The sequence below is a fragment of the Rhodnius prolixus genome, unplaced genomic scaffold (genome assembly GCF_049639745.1).
Source record: "Rhodnius prolixus isolate KJV_2025 unplaced genomic scaffold, Rpr scaffold_11, whole genome shotgun sequence".
In the NCBI taxonomy this organism is placed as follows: Eukaryota; Metazoa; Arthropoda; class Insecta; order Hemiptera; family Reduviidae; genus Rhodnius; species Rhodnius prolixus.
Genome location: NW_027411625.1, coordinates 12549326 through 12572219, shown reverse-complemented (window position 1 = coordinate 12572219; position 22894 = coordinate 12549326). Strand labels below are relative to the sequence as shown.

At 34.1% G+C, this 22894-nt stretch overlaps 1 protein-coding gene across 2 annotated transcripts in view; it reads left to right on the top strand.

Moving 5' to 3' along the window:
• The first annotated feature begins 1814 nt into the window (after nucleotides 1-1814).
• gpp (DOT1 like histone lysine methyltransferase grappa) overlaps nucleotides 1815-22894 on the top strand; it is a 52705-nt gene continuing 31625 nt past the window's right edge. For both annotated transcript variants that reach the window (XM_074138382.1, XM_074138381.1), the window contains exons 1-8: nucleotides 1815-2318; nucleotides 4704-4744; nucleotides 9336-9410; nucleotides 19440-19503; nucleotides 19638-19775; nucleotides 21225-21410; nucleotides 21560-21827; nucleotides 22110-22216. In XM_074138382.1, coding sequence (XP_073994483.1) covers nucleotides 2241-2318; nucleotides 4704-4744; nucleotides 9336-9410; nucleotides 19440-19503; nucleotides 19638-19775; nucleotides 21225-21410; nucleotides 21560-21827; nucleotides 22110-22216 — 957 coding nt within the window. In that variant the 5' untranslated portion in view covers nucleotides 1815-2240. The remainder of the gene's footprint in view (nucleotides 2319-4703; nucleotides 4745-9335; nucleotides 9411-19439; nucleotides 19504-19637; nucleotides 19776-21224; nucleotides 21411-21559; nucleotides 21828-22109; nucleotides 22217-22894) is intronic.

Sequence of the window (22894 nt, the reverse complement as noted above, 5' to 3'; positions counted from 1 at the left end):
AGGTTTTCAAATTCATTCAAAATTCAAACGTTTATAACTCTTATTGTGTTGGTTAAAGTTTAATGATTTCTTCTCTGAAATGTAGGGAAAAGTTAGCTTTATACGTGGTATAATTGGTATTGTTTTAGTGATAATAGTTCGTGAGATTTTCAAGATAAACCTTTTGGTCGTTTTCAGCCTCGTTTCGAATTCGGTGAAATTTTAAACCTTAATATCTTTCTTAATATTTATCAGAATTCTAAGATTTCTTTACCGTAATGTAGAGAAAATATAGATGTATGAATAGTACCAATTGCAATATTCTGGAGATATTAGTTAACGAGATATTGAAGGATAAATTTTTGAGCTTTTCAAATTGATTCAAATTTTAAACGATATTTACTCTTTTTGTGTTGGTTAAATTTTAATTTTTTCTTTACTGAAATGTAGACAAAAGTTAGCTTTATACGCTGTATAAATGGCAATGTTTTAGTGATAATAGTTCGTGAGATATTCATGATATAGTTTTTTGTCGTTTTCAGTTTCGTTTCGAATTCAGTGAAATTTTAAACGTTTATATCTCGTTTCATATTTATCAGAATTCTATGTTTCTTTACCGAAATGTAGAGAAAAGATAGATGTATGAATAGTACAAATTGCAATGTTCTGGAGATATTAGTTAACACGATATTGAAGGATAAATTTTTTAGGTTTTCAAATTCATTCAAAATTCCAACGTTTATAACTCTTATTGTGTTGGTTAAAATTTAATGTTTTCTTCATTGAAATGTAGAGAAAAGTTAGCTTTATACGTGCTATAAATGTCAATGTTTTAGTGATAATAGTACCTGAGATATTCAAGATATTATTTTTTTTCGTTTTCATCCTCGTTTCGAATTCGGTAAAATTTTAAACCTTAATATCTTTTTTTATATTTATCAGAATTCTAAGATTTCTTTACCGTAATGTAGAGAAAATATAGATGTATGAATAGTACCAATTGCAATGTTCTGGAGATATTAGTTAACGAGATATTGAAGGATAAATTTTTGTGTTTTTCAAATTGATTCAAATTTTAAACGATTTACTCTTTTTGTGTTGGTTAAATATTAATTATTTCTTTACTGAAATGTAGACAAAAGTTAGCTTTATACGCGATATAATTGGTATTGTTTTAGTGATAATAGTTCGTGAGATATTGAAGATAAACCTTTTGGTCATCACTCTCCAGCATTAAGAGTCTGATTAAAAGGACAGGTCTGGAGGGTGAGCTTTAAATTGATCGGAGCCGCAATAGATCCAAAGGGATCGCAGTGGCGTAGGACTTGAGGCCGCCCTAGTCTAATCTAATGTAATTTAAGAAGAGCTATGCCATAAGTATATCTAGTTTAAAGAAAATCGTTGAAGCCGGTATTCCGGAATGTATAAAAAAAAATCGTTTCAGTAAAGTGGCAAATCTATTTTGCTGATTTTGTTGAAAACTAATTGCTGGTTTTGTAGTGAATCATGAACGAATTGAAAAAAAAAAGATGCTGTCAACGATGTTAATTCTGTAAGTGATACTGACACCACACACCCATAGACCATGTAAAAACAAACCGCTTTTTAAGTTTTTGATTGCTTATAATGGATATTAACGGTGAAATCTCAAAATGACAAATCTGTTCTATAGCAATACTCTTTTTAACAAAAGATGAAGGAATGTAGAATAGTGTGTGTAAGGGCTTTCCAAGCTAAATAATCTTAGCGTAAATCCATCCCTAACTCAAGCACACTCACTACATATTTAGTATATTTAGTATACAAACTGCACCACTAGAATGCATGCCAGTAGTAATAATATAGAGTTTCTCAGTGTACAGCCCGCCTCTTGTCAGGTAGGAGCTACAATAACGTTGCTGGGGCTATATATCCACTCCTAACAGTTCCTTCAAACATTATTTATTTATTTATTTTTTCTATACTTTAACATTTCTCTTTTTAATACTGCCATAACTTATTAATATTTTCACTTAGATTTACACGTAGTATGTATAACCAAAAAAGTGTATGTGATATGTGTATCAAAGAAAAATCGACTTTAAAATGCAGTTATAGCCTATGCAACAATTATTTTCTTTTTCAATAAGTGGGTGTTGAATATTTAATAAAATTTTATTTGAATTTCGCGAAGGAGGAGTTAAATATATCTATTTATTTCATTTTTATTTTTTGAAAATTTGTTATGTGTTTAGTGTTTTGTGCGTATAAATTTAATAATTATGGAATTGAGATTGCACAGTCCAGTTGGTGCGGAAGATGTAGTCTATCACTGGCCACTAACATCGGGAAGAGGTTCAGTAAGTATTATAATTTTTTTTTTTTGTAAATAATTAGGCATTCAGTAATATATATATATATATATATATATAACATATATATATCAAACAAGAATTACAGTTTTTTTATGAATTATTGCCAAGCTCCCTTAGAATGCTATCCATTTAAAAAAATTAAGGAGTCGTAGGCTTTAAAATATTTTCCTTAAATAAACTTTGCTTGTTAGAGGAATAAATTATAGACCTAAGTGGAGTTTATTTAAAAGTGAACCATTTTAATAATAAACTCAATTGGTAATAATTGATATTTTAAAAATAATCGGGTTAAAACCTGTGTTATTAAAAAATAAAACAAAACTGTTAGAGTTGAGAGTGAGTGCTTTTAACTTTACATTACGTACGATCAATGAACTCTTAAAAACCTAACCCCAAAATATATACAAATCTTACACTTGAAAATTTCCTAGCATCTATCTATATTTCTGATAATCTCTGTATTAAATATTTCAATTATTTTGCTAAAAAGTATTAAATTAATTTGTTTTTAAAAATATAAATGCCCTCTAATTGAGCTTTCATTCAATTTTTTTCCCAGAAATAGCTTGTTATTTACAGATATATATACATAAATTTAAAATCTTTTTTTTTTTTTTTTTAATTGGCCAGTTTATTATCAGGTAGAAACAAGACGGAGTTTTTCGGCGTACAAAGAAAACCTTTTTTTAAATTTTTATTGCTTACACACGTCTCAGAAATTTAGGCCATCCTTTTTCTACATCTTCTGAACCATCTGTGATGAGCCAACAATTCCTGAGATCATAGAATGGAGAATACACTTTCTTTTTTTTTTTTTGCTATAAAACCAAAGTTACTTTTTCTAAGACATGAATGCCTCTGTAGGCGTTCGTAGTTCAGTGGAGTAGATTATCAGAGCAACCAGTACAAAATGAATGACGGTTTTTGTAGTCCCCATCAAATGCCCTGCATTACATATTGAGAAAACTCCCATTTTTTCTATTTTTTGGGGATAGATTCAGCCTATACTTTGTCTTATCTAATCCACTGTTTTGCTCTTATTGTCCAAAATGAAATCCACTTCTCCATTGTAAGCACGCGTGCGGCTTGCTGGGAGTAACTAGAGGGTCCGATACGTTCGCGTACACCTTTACATTGATGTCCTAATGGACGGAAACTGAAACTCTGGAATTGATTTGTATTTCTACGGAAGCTAATTAAATATTTAAAAATCTAGAGGAATCTGTAAAATGTGCACAACCTACCACTAAAAAACAACCTAGCATCCCAACTCCAGTTACCTTCAAATTAAGCACCCCTGAGCTTAAAAAGCAGGCGGAAATAAGAAATTTAATAATTTCTGGTGTAATGTCGATTGAAAAGAGATACTTTAGAAAAAAAAGAGGTTGGCATGTACTATGTACCGCAGACATTAACTTAATAGAATAAAAAAGAAGTGTGGGTTGAGATCTTTTGGCCTTTAAAAATAGTCGAAGGTATGTCATTTCTTTGGTGAACACCAATTGAATTTGGAAATTGAGTTCTTGCAAAACTTGATGCCAGATTTCTTCGATCGCAAAAAGAGTTGCCGAGGAAGGAGAACCTTTGGCGGGATGTTACGCCTTCAGATATTCTTGCCTACTTAAGAGTACTGTGATGATGTAATGTCAGGACAAGTGTGTGAACGCATCAGTGGAGGGCTCTATAAAATGATTAATCCCAAAATGATAGAATAATCTACTAACGATGAAATCAAGAAAAAATATATGGAGAACTATATGTAGGTTGTATACTAATCACGCATCCGCAAGTTGTACTTGATTATATTATGGGCTGAAAAAGAGGATCTTGAGCAGCATATAATGAACTCTTCACTATACGGAAAAAATCAGGTTTGGCAAAGTTCTAGAAATATCCATTAATCAAGTTTATGGTTATTGATTGTTGACTGGCTAAAAAAAAAAGGTAAAATTACTTTTTCAAATTAATTTCTGTTATTTGAGTAATTGCTACTCTTTCCTGTGTGCCTTATAATCAATTGCATATTTTTAAGGGTATGAAGGTACCCATTGCAAAATCTTTACATTTATCACTATATATTTGTACACCACTAGTTTATTATAAGATATAAATGTTGATAAGAGAAATACTAAAAAAAGAAATTTAAGTGCTTTTTGTGATAAATACGTCTACATCTCTATCATTTGAGGTAATTAAGTAACTGAATAGAATGTATTTTTTCCTCGATTGTTAACAAAAAAAAATCTTGATTTTGTATTAAAATATATGTTTTTCTAAATGCGGTTAGGTCCGCAGTGCTGGATAATATCTTCCATTCTCACTTTGACCTACTTTAAATTATAGATATAAAATCTATTATCTATTTTGCAGGACAAACATGACAGTGCGCTGGAGATAGTGGAGACCATAAGGTGTGTACCTTTTTTATCGTTCATCAACCATACATAATTTCTTACCAGTGTAAGAATTAGTTTGTAGAGTTAACTGAAACTGTTTTATTTTTCATTAAGGTGCATTAAGGTTAATGTGATGTAACGTGGTGTATTTTTTTGGCGCATGATGGCTTCTGCTTAGCGCATGGCTTTGCGGACAATGTTCTCTCATTGCTGAGAATACTGATCTCTCAGTGAGTTTTAGTGGACTGCTTGCTAACTAAGCATAAGTCCAAGATCGTGTGACTGAATTCAATACTAAAGCACTTTCGCGGTGCTGTCTTCCTAATTCAGTCATAGCTAATTAAAATTTACTAAGGAAATTTTTATATCTAGCCAATGGGATGTATTAAAAATAATCGTTATTCAAATAATTATTTCTCAGCTTTCGTTTATAGCACTCATCTTCGTTATACAAGTCCGCCGCCCTGAAGTTGCCTTTCTTTCTTAGTTCCGCATCTCCTTAATTGGCTCCTGGCCTTCCTTTGCTTTTCCTGCAGTCTTTTCATTTAATATGGTGGACTTTTTTTCATGATGCCAAGAGTAAATCGTCCTCGATTACACCATTAGCCTAACACAGCCTAGGGCGAGCCCACTGTACGGACTCGGGCCATCACTTCTATTAGGGAACCCGTTCTCATCCATTTTAACAATGCATCCTGCCGATTTTATCCAGCTTGATGAGGCGCTTCTTTAATAAAAAACTTTCACCGTCTCATATATTTCATTTAAAACATTTTTTTCTTCAAGTTTCTAACCACCTTGACCATTTTCTCTAAAAAGAATATCTAAACAATAACTGAAAACTTTTTACATCGCTAAAGACACAGATTAAATCTCAAGAATGATTTATAACTTTTGACAAAAATCATGTTTTATACTATATAAATCAAATATTGGCCAGTTCACAAGAGCTTTACATATACAAGGTGTGGCTATTAAATAACGAGACTGATGCTGCTGCAGAAGAACTATGCATGCGCCAAATCCTAACGGCTGACAGCTGTGCAGCGTAAAGCCTTCTCATTCGATCTGACCGGAACCGTCGTTTGTGTAAGGAGTGTTTGTTTCCTTTTGTCGAAAACATGATAAGTGTTGTAGTAGAGTAACGAATTGTCGTGAAATTTCACATGAAACTTGGTAAAACCGCTACTAAAGCTTATCTTTTATTAATAGAAGTTTATGGCGATTAATTTTTATCAAATGCGCGAGTTTTTGAGTGGTTCAGGCGTTTCCAAGATGGCCGAGAAGACGTCGGAGATGATGACCGGCCGGGTCGCCCTTCCACGTCCAAAACAGATGAAAATATCTATTATAATTAATGAACAATACTACCGTGAGGTGCTTGCTCAACTCCGTGAAAGAGTAAGGAAAAAATGACCCGATTGGTGGAAGAACAAGTCATGGGTTCTCCATCAAGACAACGCGCCGGGTCACCCTGCATTGTTGTCAAGACGTTTCTAGCCAAGCACAACATCCCAGTTTTAGGCCATCCGCCTTATTCGCCTGATTTGGCCCAATGTGCCTTTTATCTGTTCCCCAAAGTCAAACCTGCATTACAAGGACACGATTTCAGTCCGTTGAAGCTGTGAAAGAAAAAGCGGCACAGAAAAAGACTTCCAGCACTGTTTCGAACAATGGTAAATTCGCATGGATCGTTGATGGGTTAGGGGACGGGTGTATATTGAAGGTGATAATAACTAAATATGTATAAATTTAAAATAAAATGTTTTACAGAAATAGTACCGTTATTTAATAGCCACACCTCGTATATATTGATACATATTCCCAATGGAATTCTGTTCTTCAAAGATCTTGATAGTTTTTAAATAAATGTAATAATGTAATTAATAATAATTATTAATTCATAATAATGTGATTTGGAAATTTATCGCTTTATAGAAATTTTTTTTTAATGTTTCTAATAAAAACTTTAATAATATGTCATTATTCCAAACATAACTGTTATTGTGTACACCTTTTCTTGATAGATACACAAATATGAATTGAAAAGTAGAGGTAAAGGGTTTTAAAGAAAGTAAAGGAGATTGTAAATGTTACTTATGGAAGAACTACCTCATCTTCGCCTCCGGCGATGAGTCCTTTATTCCAGAATACCCAGTTTAATAAGTTAACGATGTAAGGTTTTATTTATTTTTACAATTCTGCCGCTCTTGGTATGTCCGTCTTCTCAAGATTGAGCCTTTTCTGTGCATCTTCTCCATGAATATGACCTAAATTCTTGTCCTAATTTTTTATTAAATCATTAAATTTTCATTTGTCTAAAATAATTCTTTTCTGAATGTTCGATTGAAAATACCGTCCACATCCTTTAAAAATTATTATTTAAACCCTCAGCTCCTCTGCAAACTCAAGAGTTGTAAAGTCAAGTGGTTAGGCTCCGTCCACTGAACGGAAGTTAAGGGCAAGAGAAAATTGACTGAAGCATGAAATTTGAAAAGAGCTTGACGGGCAAAGTTTCTAAGAACAATATAACTGTTCTCATGATAGCCTTATGCAACAAGAGATGTTTATGCAAACTAAACAACTGTAGAATTTTGTAGGCATGTTTTAAAAGAAAGTATCCCATATTTTTATTTTATCCGTCATTGCACACAAGTTTATTGGATCTCTGACCTTTTTTGAACTTTCATCCATCATCAGAGGATGATTAATCCGTGTGGCGTAGAGATTTTGACTTCACTTATGTTTCTGTCTAGCACTACACTTCTGACTCAATATTCGAGTTCCACAACACTTTTTCGAGGTCTAAGTTAAGAGCGTGAACTTGATAAGTGAGTCTCTGACTTAGACCCTTGTTGAGGTAAGATTGAGGATAGTGTCTACCCTTTTGAAAGCGTGTGGAACACTCGAATCTTTCACTAATCACTTAGTTTAAGGGGCCTAATACAATTAGGCCCTGATAATGCTGTCATAGGTAGGTAATCTCTGCCCTTTCCAGGATCATTCTCAGGTTGAATATCTTGTTTTTCGTGAATCAGCATTGGTATTTCACTGATTTTTGTTTTTGCGTAAGAAGAGTCTGGCATACCTAACAGACATATTTTAAAGGCACGCTTTGTCCTGGTATAACAAAAGAATGTCACCCTGATTAATAAAAATTTTGTCTAATCGAGTAAACTGAGGAAATAAACTCTTACAATTTGAATTCATCCCCAGTAGAAAACGTATTTACATCAGACATGATCTAGTTTATTTCTTGGCTTATTGTTTTCTTTGGCGAAAAATAATGTGGCAGAATTTTCTCTAAATGTAGAATAATGGGGAGCTTGTCACTTTGCAGCCCCAGGACGGTACTGATGATTTTGCATCGCTATAGGAAGACAGAAAGTAGCAGCAGAATCATGGATCACGCATAGTGGGGAGAATAACGAACGACAATCAAGATTGTTATGAGCTGAAGAAGCTTGGAGGCCGCTTTTTAATTGCTATAAGATACTCCCAACTCCTTTGTGAGGTTTATGGAGTTAGGTGAGAAATAGACTATAGAAGAAGATTTGAAGAAAGCTGTGAGAATATTCAAGGAGAACTTATTGGGGCTATACTTCTCATTCTGCACTGAAAAATACTATTTCATTTTATCAAAATCCTTTATTGCTCTAGCCTAATAGGCAAGTTTAGTCGCTTGGTTCAGTGCTTAATGAGGAGATCTCAGAGGTCTGATAGTAGGACACTTCTCCTTGTACAAGCAAACACAGCTTCCTTAACCCTTCTGTGAACTCCGTTGATTGTTTTTCAGAGGCGTGCCTTGTACAAGAGCATTACAATTATATAAATTTATAACAATAAAATAATTATAGCAGAGAAAAAAAGTAGAAAATAATTTTTCGAATTATGGAAAAATTCTAAATTAGGAAAGATATCGTATTGAAAGAAACTAAATGCGAAAATTATGTAATCATCCCTACCGGATAAATGATACATTGTACTGTTTTACCAATTATATATATTTAAAATGAGAACTCGAATTTTTCCAATTAATAAAAATGGAGACTAAACATAGTCACTAAAAAATAAATATATAAAATACAAAAATCATAACAAATTAAGGTGAATTGGTGCGGATTTGTGTCAACTGGACCCGACCCCGGGATCTCCTTGTGGAAATCCACAGAGATTTCCTAGAAAAGCTTTGCATGAGACATGTAAACAGTTCTCTACGGGGACGGATTCAACTTGTAAGAGTTTATTGTCTCATGTTTCTTTTCCCTCATTTCCATAACAAAACAAAAGAAACCTAGAGTTTGTGGAGGTAGGTGCTTTCTTCGTTGGTGCTAAATACAACAAACAAGAAATTTAAAGTAAGTTATAGCTTTATCATAATTCGTCAGGCTATGTGGGCCCCAGAGTGTGCCTTTTAAGTCACAATAATGTTTTCTATACAAAAAAAAAAATCTTATTGGAACTGATTGTGCGAAGGGAGGGGATATGTGTCTGAAAAACAAACAACGGCCATATATATACATAAAAGCCTCATTGTTTAATTCGCGACTCCATAATTATAATTTGTTTCACATCTAATACATTTCTGTTTTTTTCTTGTTTCCAGATGGGTCTGTGAAGATTTCCCTGAACTAAAACTGCCTTTAGAGAATAACATCTTGAGTGACTTCGACACAAAAAGGTATGGATGCATTAGTGTACAGAACGAGGTATAGAATTGCCACACGTCTAGAAACGTTTGAGATAGGTTTTACTTTCTCTTACTTCAAGTAAAGAGAAATTGTCGCTATCTTACCTCCAAATTTTCTAGAAGATTTCGGCAGAAATTCAATACATAAGTATCATAAGAGCGATCGCTGTTTATTTTTAGGACATGCTTCTATCATATATTAAAGATGAAAAAAAATCGTAATTGAATCTAGAAATTCGGGCGGTTTGATGGTTCCTGTTAAAAAAACGCAAACTTAGCTTCAAAACTGAATGAATTAATGAGAGAGCCTCTTCCAGAAAGTTTCCAGATCTAGTCACTTAGATCTGGTACAATGTGCATAAAGCGATTGATATGAATGGGTAAAGTAAACTTTTACGTAGCCTAGATTCAGCACTTCTGACCCCCAACTGTAGAAGCGGGTCCTCTTAAGGAGCACCAGCACCAGCGCTTAGATGAAAAAGTTTAAATGAATTGGGCGGGTCCCACTCTACTATAAACCCGAGCCGTTTGGTATGCTTTCCAAAAACACATTATTGCTCACTAGAAAGTCTGCGAAAAACCGTTCTTCAAAAACACCAAACGGAGAAGGCCGCAGGTTTCCGAGCTGTGCATGTACACACAAAAACAGTAATTAGATCAGGGTAATCTAGCTGTATCGTTCCATGGAACGGAAAATTTGGCCACTTATTTTCCCGGTTTCTCCTTAATACTAGGTCTCACAGTAAACAGTCAAGATCTATGTGGCCAGTCGCCATCCCTATTACTTTTACTTTGCAAGTGTTGTAGTATGTATTATTTATTTATTTATTTATTTTATTCCGTTACAGTCAGACATACAGAAGGGGTTGGCCCAGTTAAAAATTATAAATGTGTTATAAAAAAAATTTGTAAATGATATAAACATAAAGTATCCTAAAAGAGTTACAATGAAAAGAAAGTAAATAAAAAGTAAACTAAGGAGTAATAATATTAAATAAAAATAATTATCCATCAAATAAGAATCAGACATAATATTTACAAATTAGCTTACCTATATCAAGTAAATAGAAAATTTTCTAAATTAAAAGTGAACACTTCAAAGAAATAAAAATAATAAAGATACAGAAAAATAATAATAAAAATAAAAATTATAATACAAAATGTATAAGAAAAGAAAAATAATAGAAATACTGACAATAACAGATCATAGAGCAGTTTACAAATAAACATAATCTACTAACCAAAAAATTAATATTAATAATCATTGTACAAAGGGGAAAAAAAGTCAATAAAATAAATGTGCAAATATATGTACAAACAAAAATAATAACTTGTCAGTAATATCGTAGTGATTAATTAAACTAAATAAGCAGTTTTCTATATTTTAATAAGTTAATAAAAAAGAAGAAAATGTCATTTAATTTAGACAAATGCCCTGGCTCCAAAAAGGTCAATAAATTTATTAATTGTTGCTCATTACTAATGGAAGGCAGAAAATGTTTAATTATAAATTTGTTTCTTATAGAATCAAAAGCTGGACAGACTATAAAGTTATGTACTAAATCATCAGGCTGGTTCAGATTACAAAATATACAGAATTGAGTGGTATCAAAGCGAAATTTCTCTTTATTTATATAAATATTAAAACATTTTTTATGAGATAAATGTAGTTGTGCGATTAGCCTCAATTTGTTAATGTGAGTATTGAAAGTAAGATAGAGTTCGCAAGAGTAAGAGAAGTTACAAAAAAATCTGTAAATGGTACTATAACGACTGTTTAAAACAAGATCTATATCTTTACTGAACAAATTATTTTTGAAGGAGACTAACAAATTATTGTAGTTATCATGAACTAATTGGAAATCTTGAGACTGCCAAATATTATCTGATCCTATAGAAATTAAATATCTTCTCATTTCTGCCGCCCAATTATATGGCACGGTGAAATTACACAGTTCTAGCAGTCTAGAATAGCATATTTTAGGCAATCGAGAATTTGGCATAGCAAGTAAAGATTGCCACCAATTTAACATGCGTTTAAAAATTTTAAACTGTGTGTGACATCTACCAGTTTCCAGTCTAACGTACTGCCATGCGGAGTGGAATCAGGAGTGGACCGGCACGCGGTAGGAGCGGCAGAGTCGACAACCTCCCCGAGGCTTGAAAAGTGGAGTCCACTTTTCTTCAAAGGGGGGGATAATGTAACGGGGCACTGGAACTAGTTGCTATGCTTATGGTTACAGCTGGGTATTTTATTTGAAAAAAAAAGGATTTTATTTATTTTTGATTCATTCTGAGTTGGGACTTGCTGGAAGTAAGACAAGGACAAAACTGTTTGGAAAACCCTGTGTTACCTCTTGTTGACCTGCGAGTCTTCTCGTCTACGGCCCTGCCGTAATTGATGTTATTAAATAATTTATCAAAGAATTTATCCTGTGAATCTATTCTGCTTAATGGTAAGATTGGCTATCGTTACTTTAGCTTATGTCAAATAGTTTATTGGTCATATCTCTCTGTGAGTGTGTGTGCGTAAGTGTGTGTGAATGTGTGTGTGTGTGTGTGTGTGCGCATAGAATCATTGCTCAAGTAAGTGAGAATAAGGAAGAGTCAGCGGCTGGCCTACATTATACGGGACTGCTTGACTACCAATTCCGGAATCGCTTGTTTTAAAATGGAAATTTCTGAACCGCTGTCAACAAGTAATTCCAACCGGCGCTTTCCTGTGAACACAGGTATTGTTACTCCCTTAGACTTCCCCGTTGCCACACTTGGCACCAGGACAGGGGCCCTTGTTTCTAACGGGCGTTCGACGTTGGGCCATCGGTCGAGCCCTCCGCTTTTGGGTGCCAGTTTTCCTCCGTAGAACAAGTTCTGCCTTTTGTTAAGGTAGCTCGTCGAGCACAATCCCGTGCGTAGTGTCCGAATTGGCCACAGACAAAACAGACGGTCTCCTTTTTTGAGGGCCCAGCCTCAATGCGTGGATTACTCCACCCAAAGCTTCTTCTTCCTCTCCGACCACATGATTTCGCAAAATGACCCGGTCATTTCCCCTGGAGAAATTGACGGCACTTTCACTTGCTCAATACGCGAAGCCCGAGCCACCGCTTCCTGAAACGTTTTCGGGGGGTCGTATTGTAGCTGCCGACTTGGCTCCCCTTTTAGCCCTTTTATATAGGCAGCCATAAGGATTCTTTCGAGCTGAGCTCTAGCCCAACCCGCTTCCTCCACTGACGCCTTGACAGGCAATGTTTTTCCACCAACATGCCGACACCTATCTGCAAACTGACGCGCATCTTCCCCCGACAGCTGTTCAAGAGAGTTAAGTTCCAATAGCCTTTGCTCAGGCGTGGCCTCTCTCGCAAAGCGAGTTCTAATCACCTCAACCAGGTCAGTAAACGTCGCCGTGGGCAGCAATAACTCCGGTCGACAAGCCACACAATCCGCTGCAGCCCCTTTTAGTTTAAGGCGACATACCATAAGTTTATCCGCCTCTGACCACCCGCCTCTTTCGGCCACTAATGCAAAATTCTGCAAAAACTGATCAATAGGCCTATCTGATATGTCCCCACCCCAAGGCATGATTAGCGATTGTAGGGAAAGGTCTCGTTTAACCCCCCCTTCATCGGAGGATAAGCTTGCTGCTTCCTTTTGGGAGCTCATCCTGCGAACTTCCTCTTTCAGCAGGTCTACCTCCTCCTTTAGAGCCTTTACGTCACCCATACTTCAGAGGTACTATTAATAAGAGTACGCGACGCTATTATTGCTACCGCAAACAGCTCGGTACGGGTTTCCAACGATACCCCACACCTGACACCAATGTAGGCCAGCCGCTGACTCTTCCTTATTCTCACTTACTTGAGCAATGATTCTATGCGCACACACACACACACACACACACACACACATTCACACACACTTACGCACACACACTCACAGAGAGATATGACCAATAAACTATTTGACATAAGCTAAAGTAACGATAGCCAATCTTACCATTGAGCAGAATAGATTCACAGGATAAATTCTTTGATAAATTATTTAATAACATCAATTACGGCAGGGCCGTAGACGAGAAGACTCGCAGGTCAACAAGAGGTAACACAGGGTTTTCCAAACAGTTTTGTCCTTGTCTTACTTCCAGCAAGTCCCAACTCAGAATGAATCAAAAATAAATAAAATCCTTTTTTTTTCAAATAAAATACCCAGCTGTAACCATAAGCATAGCAACTAGTTCCAGTGCCCCGTTACATATGAGTCAGGAGTGGATCTTGAAAGGTGTAATAATAATTTTAAAAATCTTAATTGGCCTCTCTCCAAAACATGAGAATAACAAGGACCCCAAATTTCCGACAGATATAATAACACGCTCTCAGAGATGGCGTCATACAGATGGATTCTGGCTATCCAATCATCACATTTAGATGATTGCAACAAGGATCGAACTACAGCTGTAGCAGTACTATTTCTAGCTAGAAAGTGTTCACTTGCTCTAATAAATTTAGCAGAACGAAAAAACGGGACATCTAAGTAGGTGAACTGACTACAAAATTCAATTGGTTGTAGGTTATACATTAAACGTTTAATGTTAGAAGAATTACCTCCTTTAGTAAACATCATTGCAAAAGTTTTATTTATGTTCACGGTTAAGCTATTTTCAGTACAATAATCGTGAAGTATATTAAGATTTCTTTGGGCCCCTATCCAGGTAGGTGAGAGTAGCACCATATCGTCTGCATACAATATCATATGTAGATCTTTACATCAGTTATAGCGAGGCCGATAGAATTGCGGCTAGTAAAGAATTCCACAATATCAGACACGTACAAAGAGAAGAGGAGGGGACTCAAAATTTCTCCTAGTAAAACTCCCTCAGTTATAGAAATCTCATTACTTGTGATTAAACCATCAGAAATTACCATTGCAGCATTACCATACAAATGCATTAGTAAATGTAAAAAATTTTTACTCAAACCCAAATTATATAATTTAAACCATAATTTATTATGATTAATAGAGTCAAAGGCTCTTTTGTAATCGACGAAAACGGCAAAAACTTTACGTCTTTTTAATCTGAGAGAGATATTTATAGCTGCAGCCACCGTAAAAACACAGTCACGACATCCTCGCCCTTTCCGGAACCCCATTTGTTCCTCTGGAATTAATTCCCTAGATTCAACCCAATTATATAATCTATTATAAAGAATATTTGTAAAAATTTTAACAATACTATTAAAAATGGCAATGCCTCTATAGTTATATGGGTCAGATATATCACCCTTTTTGTGAATTAACTTCATTCTTATTAGTGACCAGGCTCTAGGTGTAATTTCAGCACGCAAAATCTGATTAAATAAGCGCAACAAATATTCCAACCAAGATGAATTAAGACATTTGAACACTTCATTAGGTATGAAGTCCACTCCTGTAGCTTTATTAAGTTTGCTATTGTTGATACTTAACAACACCTCATCTAAAGTTATATCTACATCCAAAGATAGGTCAAATGGTCCAAAAAATTTAAAATCATTATTAAATTTAGGTGGCAAAATTGAGTTGTAAAACTGTTCCCAATCTCGACAACTAATTTGTTTAGGTTCAGGGGGTTTAAATCTAGATTTATTGATAGCAGACCAGAATTCTGTAGGATTATTAACATTACGAAGGCACAATCTCAGATTATCAAAATACATTTTTTTACTAATACTAATTATTGCACGATAATTTTTTTTAAGTTCGCTGTATTGTAACAGTGTAGTCTCACTAAAATTACTTCTTTTGCATTTTTTCAGTTGAGATTTAACAGACTTTTTTGCAAGTAAACATTCACGATTAAACCATGGTTTACGATCTATGCCTTTTTTAGATTGATTACAATTAAATTTCTTACTGGACAGAATACCGGATTTTAACATAAATTCATGCATGTTTAATTTGAATTGGTCGTAACTTAAATTTATATCTTCAAAGCAATTATCAGAAATATTGGCGTCATTAAGCAATGACTTAAATTCATCCAAGATAGCATTGTTTCTATTAATACAAGTAATTTGACAAACAGAATCGAGATTTTTTGAACTTTTTATACTGGATAAGGGTGAGATTATAGTTAAAACACAAAGATTATGATCAGTAAACAAAGAATTATTCATTACAGTAAAATTTTGAATAAAGGGAGTTAGACCAATATTAGCCCAAACAAGATCAATAACGCTACAGCCTTGAGTACCCACATAGGTAAATTTTCCACATTCATCCCCATTTACTCGGCCATTACAAACAAACATCCCAGAATTTTCCATAAGATCAACCAGAAGAGAGCCTCTTTTCGTCAAACATCCATCCTGAGAGCTTCTATATCCTTTTATGTGTAGATTTGCAAATACATCATCCTCCGTACTATTAAGAAGGCCTATGCGGGAATTAAAGTGTCGTAGTATGTAGATAATAAGATAAGTCAGCTTCAGCCAATGGGTTAATTAATATTAAGCCTAAAGTTTATTCTTTTTGTAGAATTTCAATATAATATTTTAAAACGTAATACTCGTAGTTACATTATTCTGATCGATAAATATTTCTTTATTAATCTATTTATTTGCGATTAATTTATGGTTAGGTTTAGAATTTTCTTTGGGAAAAGATGTTCCATACATCATTGTTTCTTATTAACAACTTTGAATCCTTCTCATCCCTTTACCTCCTGGTAGGGTAATTTCATCCCAGTGGTTTCGCTGGATATGTAACAAATTAACATATTGCTTAAATTTAAATACTTTGTGTTAAGCTTACATTGTTGGCTAATAATTGGCTACATTGATAATGGACATACGTATATTGATTAAAAATAATACGAATTTACTAATTTTAGTTTCTGTGAGTAAAAGAAATATTTTTTTTTGTACCTAACTGAGGTAGTTAACTCCAATTTTAATATATTTTATTACAAGTTTACTTCCTCAGTTAGAAATAAAACTATTTTTTTTCCTAACATAGTAAGGATTCAATTTAGCGAAAAATCGGTCCAGAACAAAAAACAACTCCGTTTTTTGCGTTGGCGTTTTTGCGTTTTTTGTTCTGGACTGATTCCACGCTAAATTGAATCTTTAATATCAATATTTTACGGTCACTAAAAGCTAATACAAATTCTTTTACTAACAAAAACTGAAATTCTTTATTTGCAAGTACACCAAATATATATTAAATAAATATATATACATAATAAGCAATATATACAGGGTGTCCCAAGCTATATGGATAACGACTTTTTCTCGGAAACTAAGATAGCTAGAAAAAAACTAAAAAATACGTGTCCCTTAGTTTTTTGTTAGGAATCCAAATTTACTTTGTAAATTTTTTTCGGTGCTTCCAGAAGCGAGATACAGGAACCAACTTCATTTTTCCAAATGGGAAGGTGCGGTTTTTATTTCAGAAACAGATTCCTCTATTTTTTTAAAGAAAAATTTACTTGAACGTTTTTTTTCTGTGAGCGATATTTTAGAAGTTATGAATGAAAACATGATTCTTATAAGAAATTTCAAAATGATAATATTATAACGGTTTTTTGATAGAATAAGAAGAAAAGTACTATTTTATTAAAATTTTACTCCTCATTAATATTATAGATCATGCTCGAAATGGCCTCCACCATTAGAGATGCATAGACATGCTCTTTCCCGCCAATTGCCCCTTACTGCCAAAGAAATAGATTCAGCTTTAACCGACTTACAGGCAATCCCTTTGGGGATCTATTATTCTCTGCTTTAGTTCATCTACAGATGCAATTCCGGCTTGATTCTGATACACCTAGATTTAGAAATGCTTTTAGATAAGCAGGAATAAGAAAAGAAAGAAAAAAGTTATGAATAATCACCTTGTTTTTCAGGTATCCCCAGAGGAAATAGTCCATAGGTGTCAAATTCAGAACGAGGTGTCACTGAATTCCCCCCGTGTCGATATAACACGCCCATCAAATTGCCTATCGAGATATCTCTTTACATGCCTGATGGTGTTATATCCATCACGGGGGCTATTCAGTGGCCACCTCGTTCACCGGATTTGACACCTATGGACTATTTCCTTTGGGGATACCTGAAAAACAAGGTGATTATTCATAACTTTTTTCTTTCTTTCCTTATTTCTGCTTATCTAAAAGCATTTCTAAATCTAGGTGTATCAGAATCAAGCCGGGATTGCATCTGTAGATGAACTAAAGCAGAGAATAATAGATGCCTGTAACTCGGTTAAAGCCGAATGTACTTCTTTGGCAGTAAGGGGCAATTGGCAGGAAAGTGCATGTCTATGCATCTCTAATGGTGGAGGCCATTTCGAGCATGATCTGCAATATTAATGAGGAGTAAAATTTATGATAAAATAGTACTTATCTTCTTATTCAATCAAAAAACCGTTATAATATTATCGTTTTGGCATTTCTTATAAGAATCATGTTTTCATTCATAACTTCTAAAATATCGCTCACAGAAAAAAACCGTTCAAGTAAATTTTTTTTAAAAAAAAATAGAGGAATCTATTTCTGAAATAAAAACCGTACCTTCCCATTTGAAAATGAAGTTGGTGCCTGTATCTCGCTTCTGGAAGCACCGAAAAAAATTTACAAAGTAAATTTAGATTCCTAACAAAAAACTAAGGGAACACGTATTTTTTAGTTTTTTTCTAGCTATCTTAGTTTCCGAGAAAAAGTCGTTATCCATATAGCGTTGTAGAAAAGAAGGTTAGGGATTAAAAAATATGTTACGATTTAATGTTTCTTAAGAAAGGTCTGATAAAAGTAGGGTTATCACTTTTGTATGGTGCCATGTTACTCAGATACATTGGTAAAAAGAAACATTTCTTATGTAGTAGGAAAAAATGAAAAATGATAGAAGCTTTTTAGGAACTACAGATGCATTAAATATAATGTCAAAAACAATATTATCTGCAATTAAATAATCCCTACAACCAGTATTGTTAAGAGCAGAATTGAAATAATGTTTATTGGTTTTTATTACCAGTTTAAAGGTGATTTTTGAAAAAAAAGATATTTTTCACTGCAGCTTGATGAATCCACCAATTTGGTACATCACGGTTTGAAATATTTGTAAAAACGATATTTTACGGCTGTACTGTGAAAGAAAATCTTAATAAAATTATTCCACTTAAAGAACCATTTAAAAGATGGAAAAGATAATTTTTAAAATTAAAAAAAATATATCATATCTGAGAGTACAAACATGATGTGTATTGTATCACTGCCGATGTTATTCCAGCTTTTACTTGCGACAATAAGTTTTATATTTATTTATGCTGTAAAGAAGATTGCGGTTAAAAAAAAATATTGCATACGCCAATACACTCACAGATGAAAATTTTGTTCAGATCGGAGTCATAAATTTTTTATTCAAAATTTAAACAACTACAGAGGAAGGTGAATGGTAAGTTTCTCGTAAATTTCTTGAACTCGTTTAAGTCTTAAGTATACTCTTGAAACGCTGTAAATTGTTTTTAAAAAATGTTTTTTGAAAGTTAAAATGTATTTTTGTGAGTAATAAATACAAAGTTAGTAGGTAATTTAAAAATAGTTCACTACTATTCATGTTGGGGATCACTGCTCTGATTCTTTCTGATTTAAGTTCCAGTAAAGACCCGCAATGATACTGGTAAAATTAAAAAGGCGCAGACGAAGTACAATGAAGTATTTCTTCCTTTTTAGTTTTCTGTATTTGAACTGTGCGTTATGCCTTTTACAAATTTTAACAAGCTGTATGCATTAAATTCTTGTTCCTGCAGCTATTCTTCTGTATCAGCTGCAGCAAGGCGAATATATTATTATTTGCACATGACATTTTGTGCCGTGAAGTTTATGCTCGTAGGGTGTCTGGATCTTATTGGCTTAATGGGCTGGTATTTATAAACTTCCTGTGTTTCTATACCTAGCAGAATTTTTCCAGACGCTCTTAACTTACTGTTATAATAATTACAGTAAGAGAAATTCGTGTGAGAGTTTCACTCCTTATTTTATTTTTACAGTTACGAGAGCATGAAGTGCTTATGTGATCGATTTAATAGAGCCATCGACAGCATGGTGGCGCTGGTGAGTCATAAATAATTATAATATTTTTATCTGCAATAAAACATATTAATTACTTCGATGAGTGGATGTATCACAAATGTATCAATTTTTTAGAGATTTGAATTTTGCATTCAAAATTTGAATATCTTTTCCAGAGCAAAGGCACTTCGTTAAGCCAACGCATGAGCAAAAATCCGTCTAGAGGTCTTCTGAGGCACATCCTGCAACAGGTCTACAATCAGGCGGTCAATGATCCTGAGAAACTCAATCAGTATGAACCTTTCTCTCCAGAAGTGAGTATAAAATGGTTTAGTAAGTTTATCAAGAAAAATGTTCGTTAATTGTGGTCTTAAGTAGTAAACTTTCTAGTTTTATGCTAACTAAAAAACGTTTCTAATTCGTGAAATTGAGCTGAACTACACATCTGCTCGTATAAAAGGCTGGCACACACACTTAGTGTTCACACATTAAAGGCTTTCTTCTAGAGTACCATTTCAGTACAATGTGTTTGGACCTGATTCTTATGAACACTTGAGAAAACGTTTTGAATAAAATAAAAAGGTATTCGTACGTAAATAGCAATTACAGTACTTCCTTCCAGAATTGTTCACTAAAATGCGCACATCAAATACGCACGATTGGAATACTTCCCTTCCGTAGCTGTAAGAGTAGGATGTCACTTTAATGTCACGCAGTAAAACTCGAACCACTTCTTCAAGCAAAAATTAATTATAAGAGGGGCCTTATTTAAAAGGGGCAAAATCCGTGTCTAAGGTTGTTGCGTCGAGATCCACAAAAGCTGTATCCACATGAAATTTCGAATCGAATGACAATTTAATGACGTGAATCGGTTCACGCGTCAATAATTTGAACGCTTGCAATACTTCCTCTTAGTAGATGTAAGAGCATGATATCACTTTAAAGTCACGTAGGGAAGCTTAAACTTCTTCTTCTTCTTCTTGTTAAAGTTATCAAAATTGGACTAACCATTATAGAAATATTAGGAGTAATAGTTTTAGAGAAGGCCTTACTGGCGTGGGGCAAACTTTCCTCCTTCAGGGGCACGACTAAAATTCAAAATTCCGAATCGAATAACACCTCATTCATGAAAATCAGTCCGCGCATTTAGGCGCTACGTTGTTTACAAAAAAAGTAACAATTTTTGAAAATGCCGTTTTTCATTTTCATCAACTTTTTTCTCGAAATCTATTAGATTTGGATTGCTAAAAAAAAAAAAAAAAATTGTAGATACAAAGGAGGATTTGCCCTGTAATTTAAAGAAAATTTGGGAATTTTATCTTTTATAGAAAAAGAGAAAAAATTGAAACCATTAATTGTCAAAGTTGGGAGTTTTTCAACGTTACGCTGTTTCGTACACTTTTTGACGATCAACCCTTTTACAACTGTCTAACCGGGCAGTTTAAATAGCAAATTATGTGCTTCCACCTCCCGTCCACGATTTGAAATTTAAAATTTCCTTTGAACACCCAGAAAAAAACGATTCGGGTGTGGGTTGTGATCTCAATTCTCAAACAAATCATGTGACCACAATTTATAGACCAGATCTGTTTGATTTTATCAATTTGATTTGCATTAACTAATACCCCACATCCAATAAACCCTACTCAGCATTGACTGAAGTTTGTGTTAGTTTTTATGACTGCAGTAGGTGATAACATAAACGTTTATATTTTATATGACCAGACTACTTTAATTATACTAAAGCTAGTTAAATATTGCAGGTTTATGGGGAAACATCATTCGATCTAGTATGCCAAATGATCGACCAAATCAATATCACTAAGGATGACATCTTTGTTGATCTTGGTTCTGGTGTTGGACAGGTAGTTCTACAGATGGCCGCGGCGACTCCCTGTAAAATTTGTTTAGGTGTTGAAAAAGCTGAGGTTCCTTCGAAGTATGCAGAGGTAGGCTGAATGTTTATTTTGGTCTTAGATTATGCCTTTACAGCCGACTGGTGTAGTAGAGCACACTGTCAATGCACTGAGAACCGATTTTGTAACCCAAGTAAACCTAAAAATTGTTATTACACCCCTGTTTTTCTGACTTTCTGCAGGGAATGAACATCAACTTCAGGAAATGGATGGGATGGTATGGTAAGAGATACGGAGAATATCAGCTCATCAAGGGCGATTTCCTGACGGAGGAACATCGCGAGAAGATCGTTTCCTCTACGATTGTATTCGTCAATAATTTTGCCTTCGGTCCCACAGTTGATCACATGTTAAAGGAACGATTTGCTGATCTGAAAGATGGTGCAAGGATTGTGTCTTCGAAGTCATTCTGTCCGCTCAATTTTAGGATTACCGACAGAAATCTGTCTGGTAAGTGCTTTCTTTCCACTAGGTAATGCTAGGATGTAAGCTTCTATGCAGGATATCTAGTGCTCTAGTAATTTGCCCTGGGCTACTTAATCTGTTGAATATTGATGAAAGTTAGAGAAGTATGTGTCGCAGTCTGCTTCAACTGTACGCAAACAGAGCACTCAGCTTCTTCAGCTGGCCACTCCAGATTTTTGCTAAGATAAACCTCTAAGTTAGTCAAAGCTGTCGTCTTTCTGTACTTTTATTACATGTGCTATATGTTTGTTGTTTTCTTTTCTTCAGACATTGGTACAATAATGCATGTTTCGGAGATGCAGCCTCTGCGTGGGTCCGTATCGTGGACTGGGAAGCCAGTTTCATATTACCTTCATGTCATAGACAGAACTAAGGTAAATTACATAGTTTAAAGTAGCTAGTTAGAATCTAATTATAATGATCATCTTTGTCATCATTTAAAAAACAAAAATACAATATACACATATTGCGGCAGACGTATACTCTGATGGTTATTATGTCTGTTAGAAGAGCAATTGTTTTTTATCTTTAATTTACTGAATATACAGATAATCTAATGCTAAATTATATGCTTCCATGAAAGATCTGAACATGAAATAATTAGAGTGCATGAAAAAATATATCCTCAATCAGAGCACTTTTATCTCTGTTTTTGGAAAATATTTTTAATCACTGCTGGTATCTTATGTACAGAATAAAGATTATTCCTGCTCTTAATGAGTTTCTGGTAATTTTGCACTGTCTCTCTTTTATGTAGGGTCCTTTTGTATCTTCTGCTATATATTGCGCAAGGCATTTGAATTTTTGTAGCGAAACCTTCTTGCCAATTGTCTCGCCAGTTTAATGAAGTAAATGACATTAATAATAATAATAATACTTTATTTTTAAAAGTATTTAAGTACATTAAATTTTTGGTACAAAAGTATAATAGGCATGGCTACATGCAGCCGTCTGCCAGAGTTTACTATTGTTTAAATGAAAAAAAAAATTCTTTCTCAATAAAACAAAGAAAGCTAGACCTAAAAAGATTAAAAATAAAAATGAATAAAATA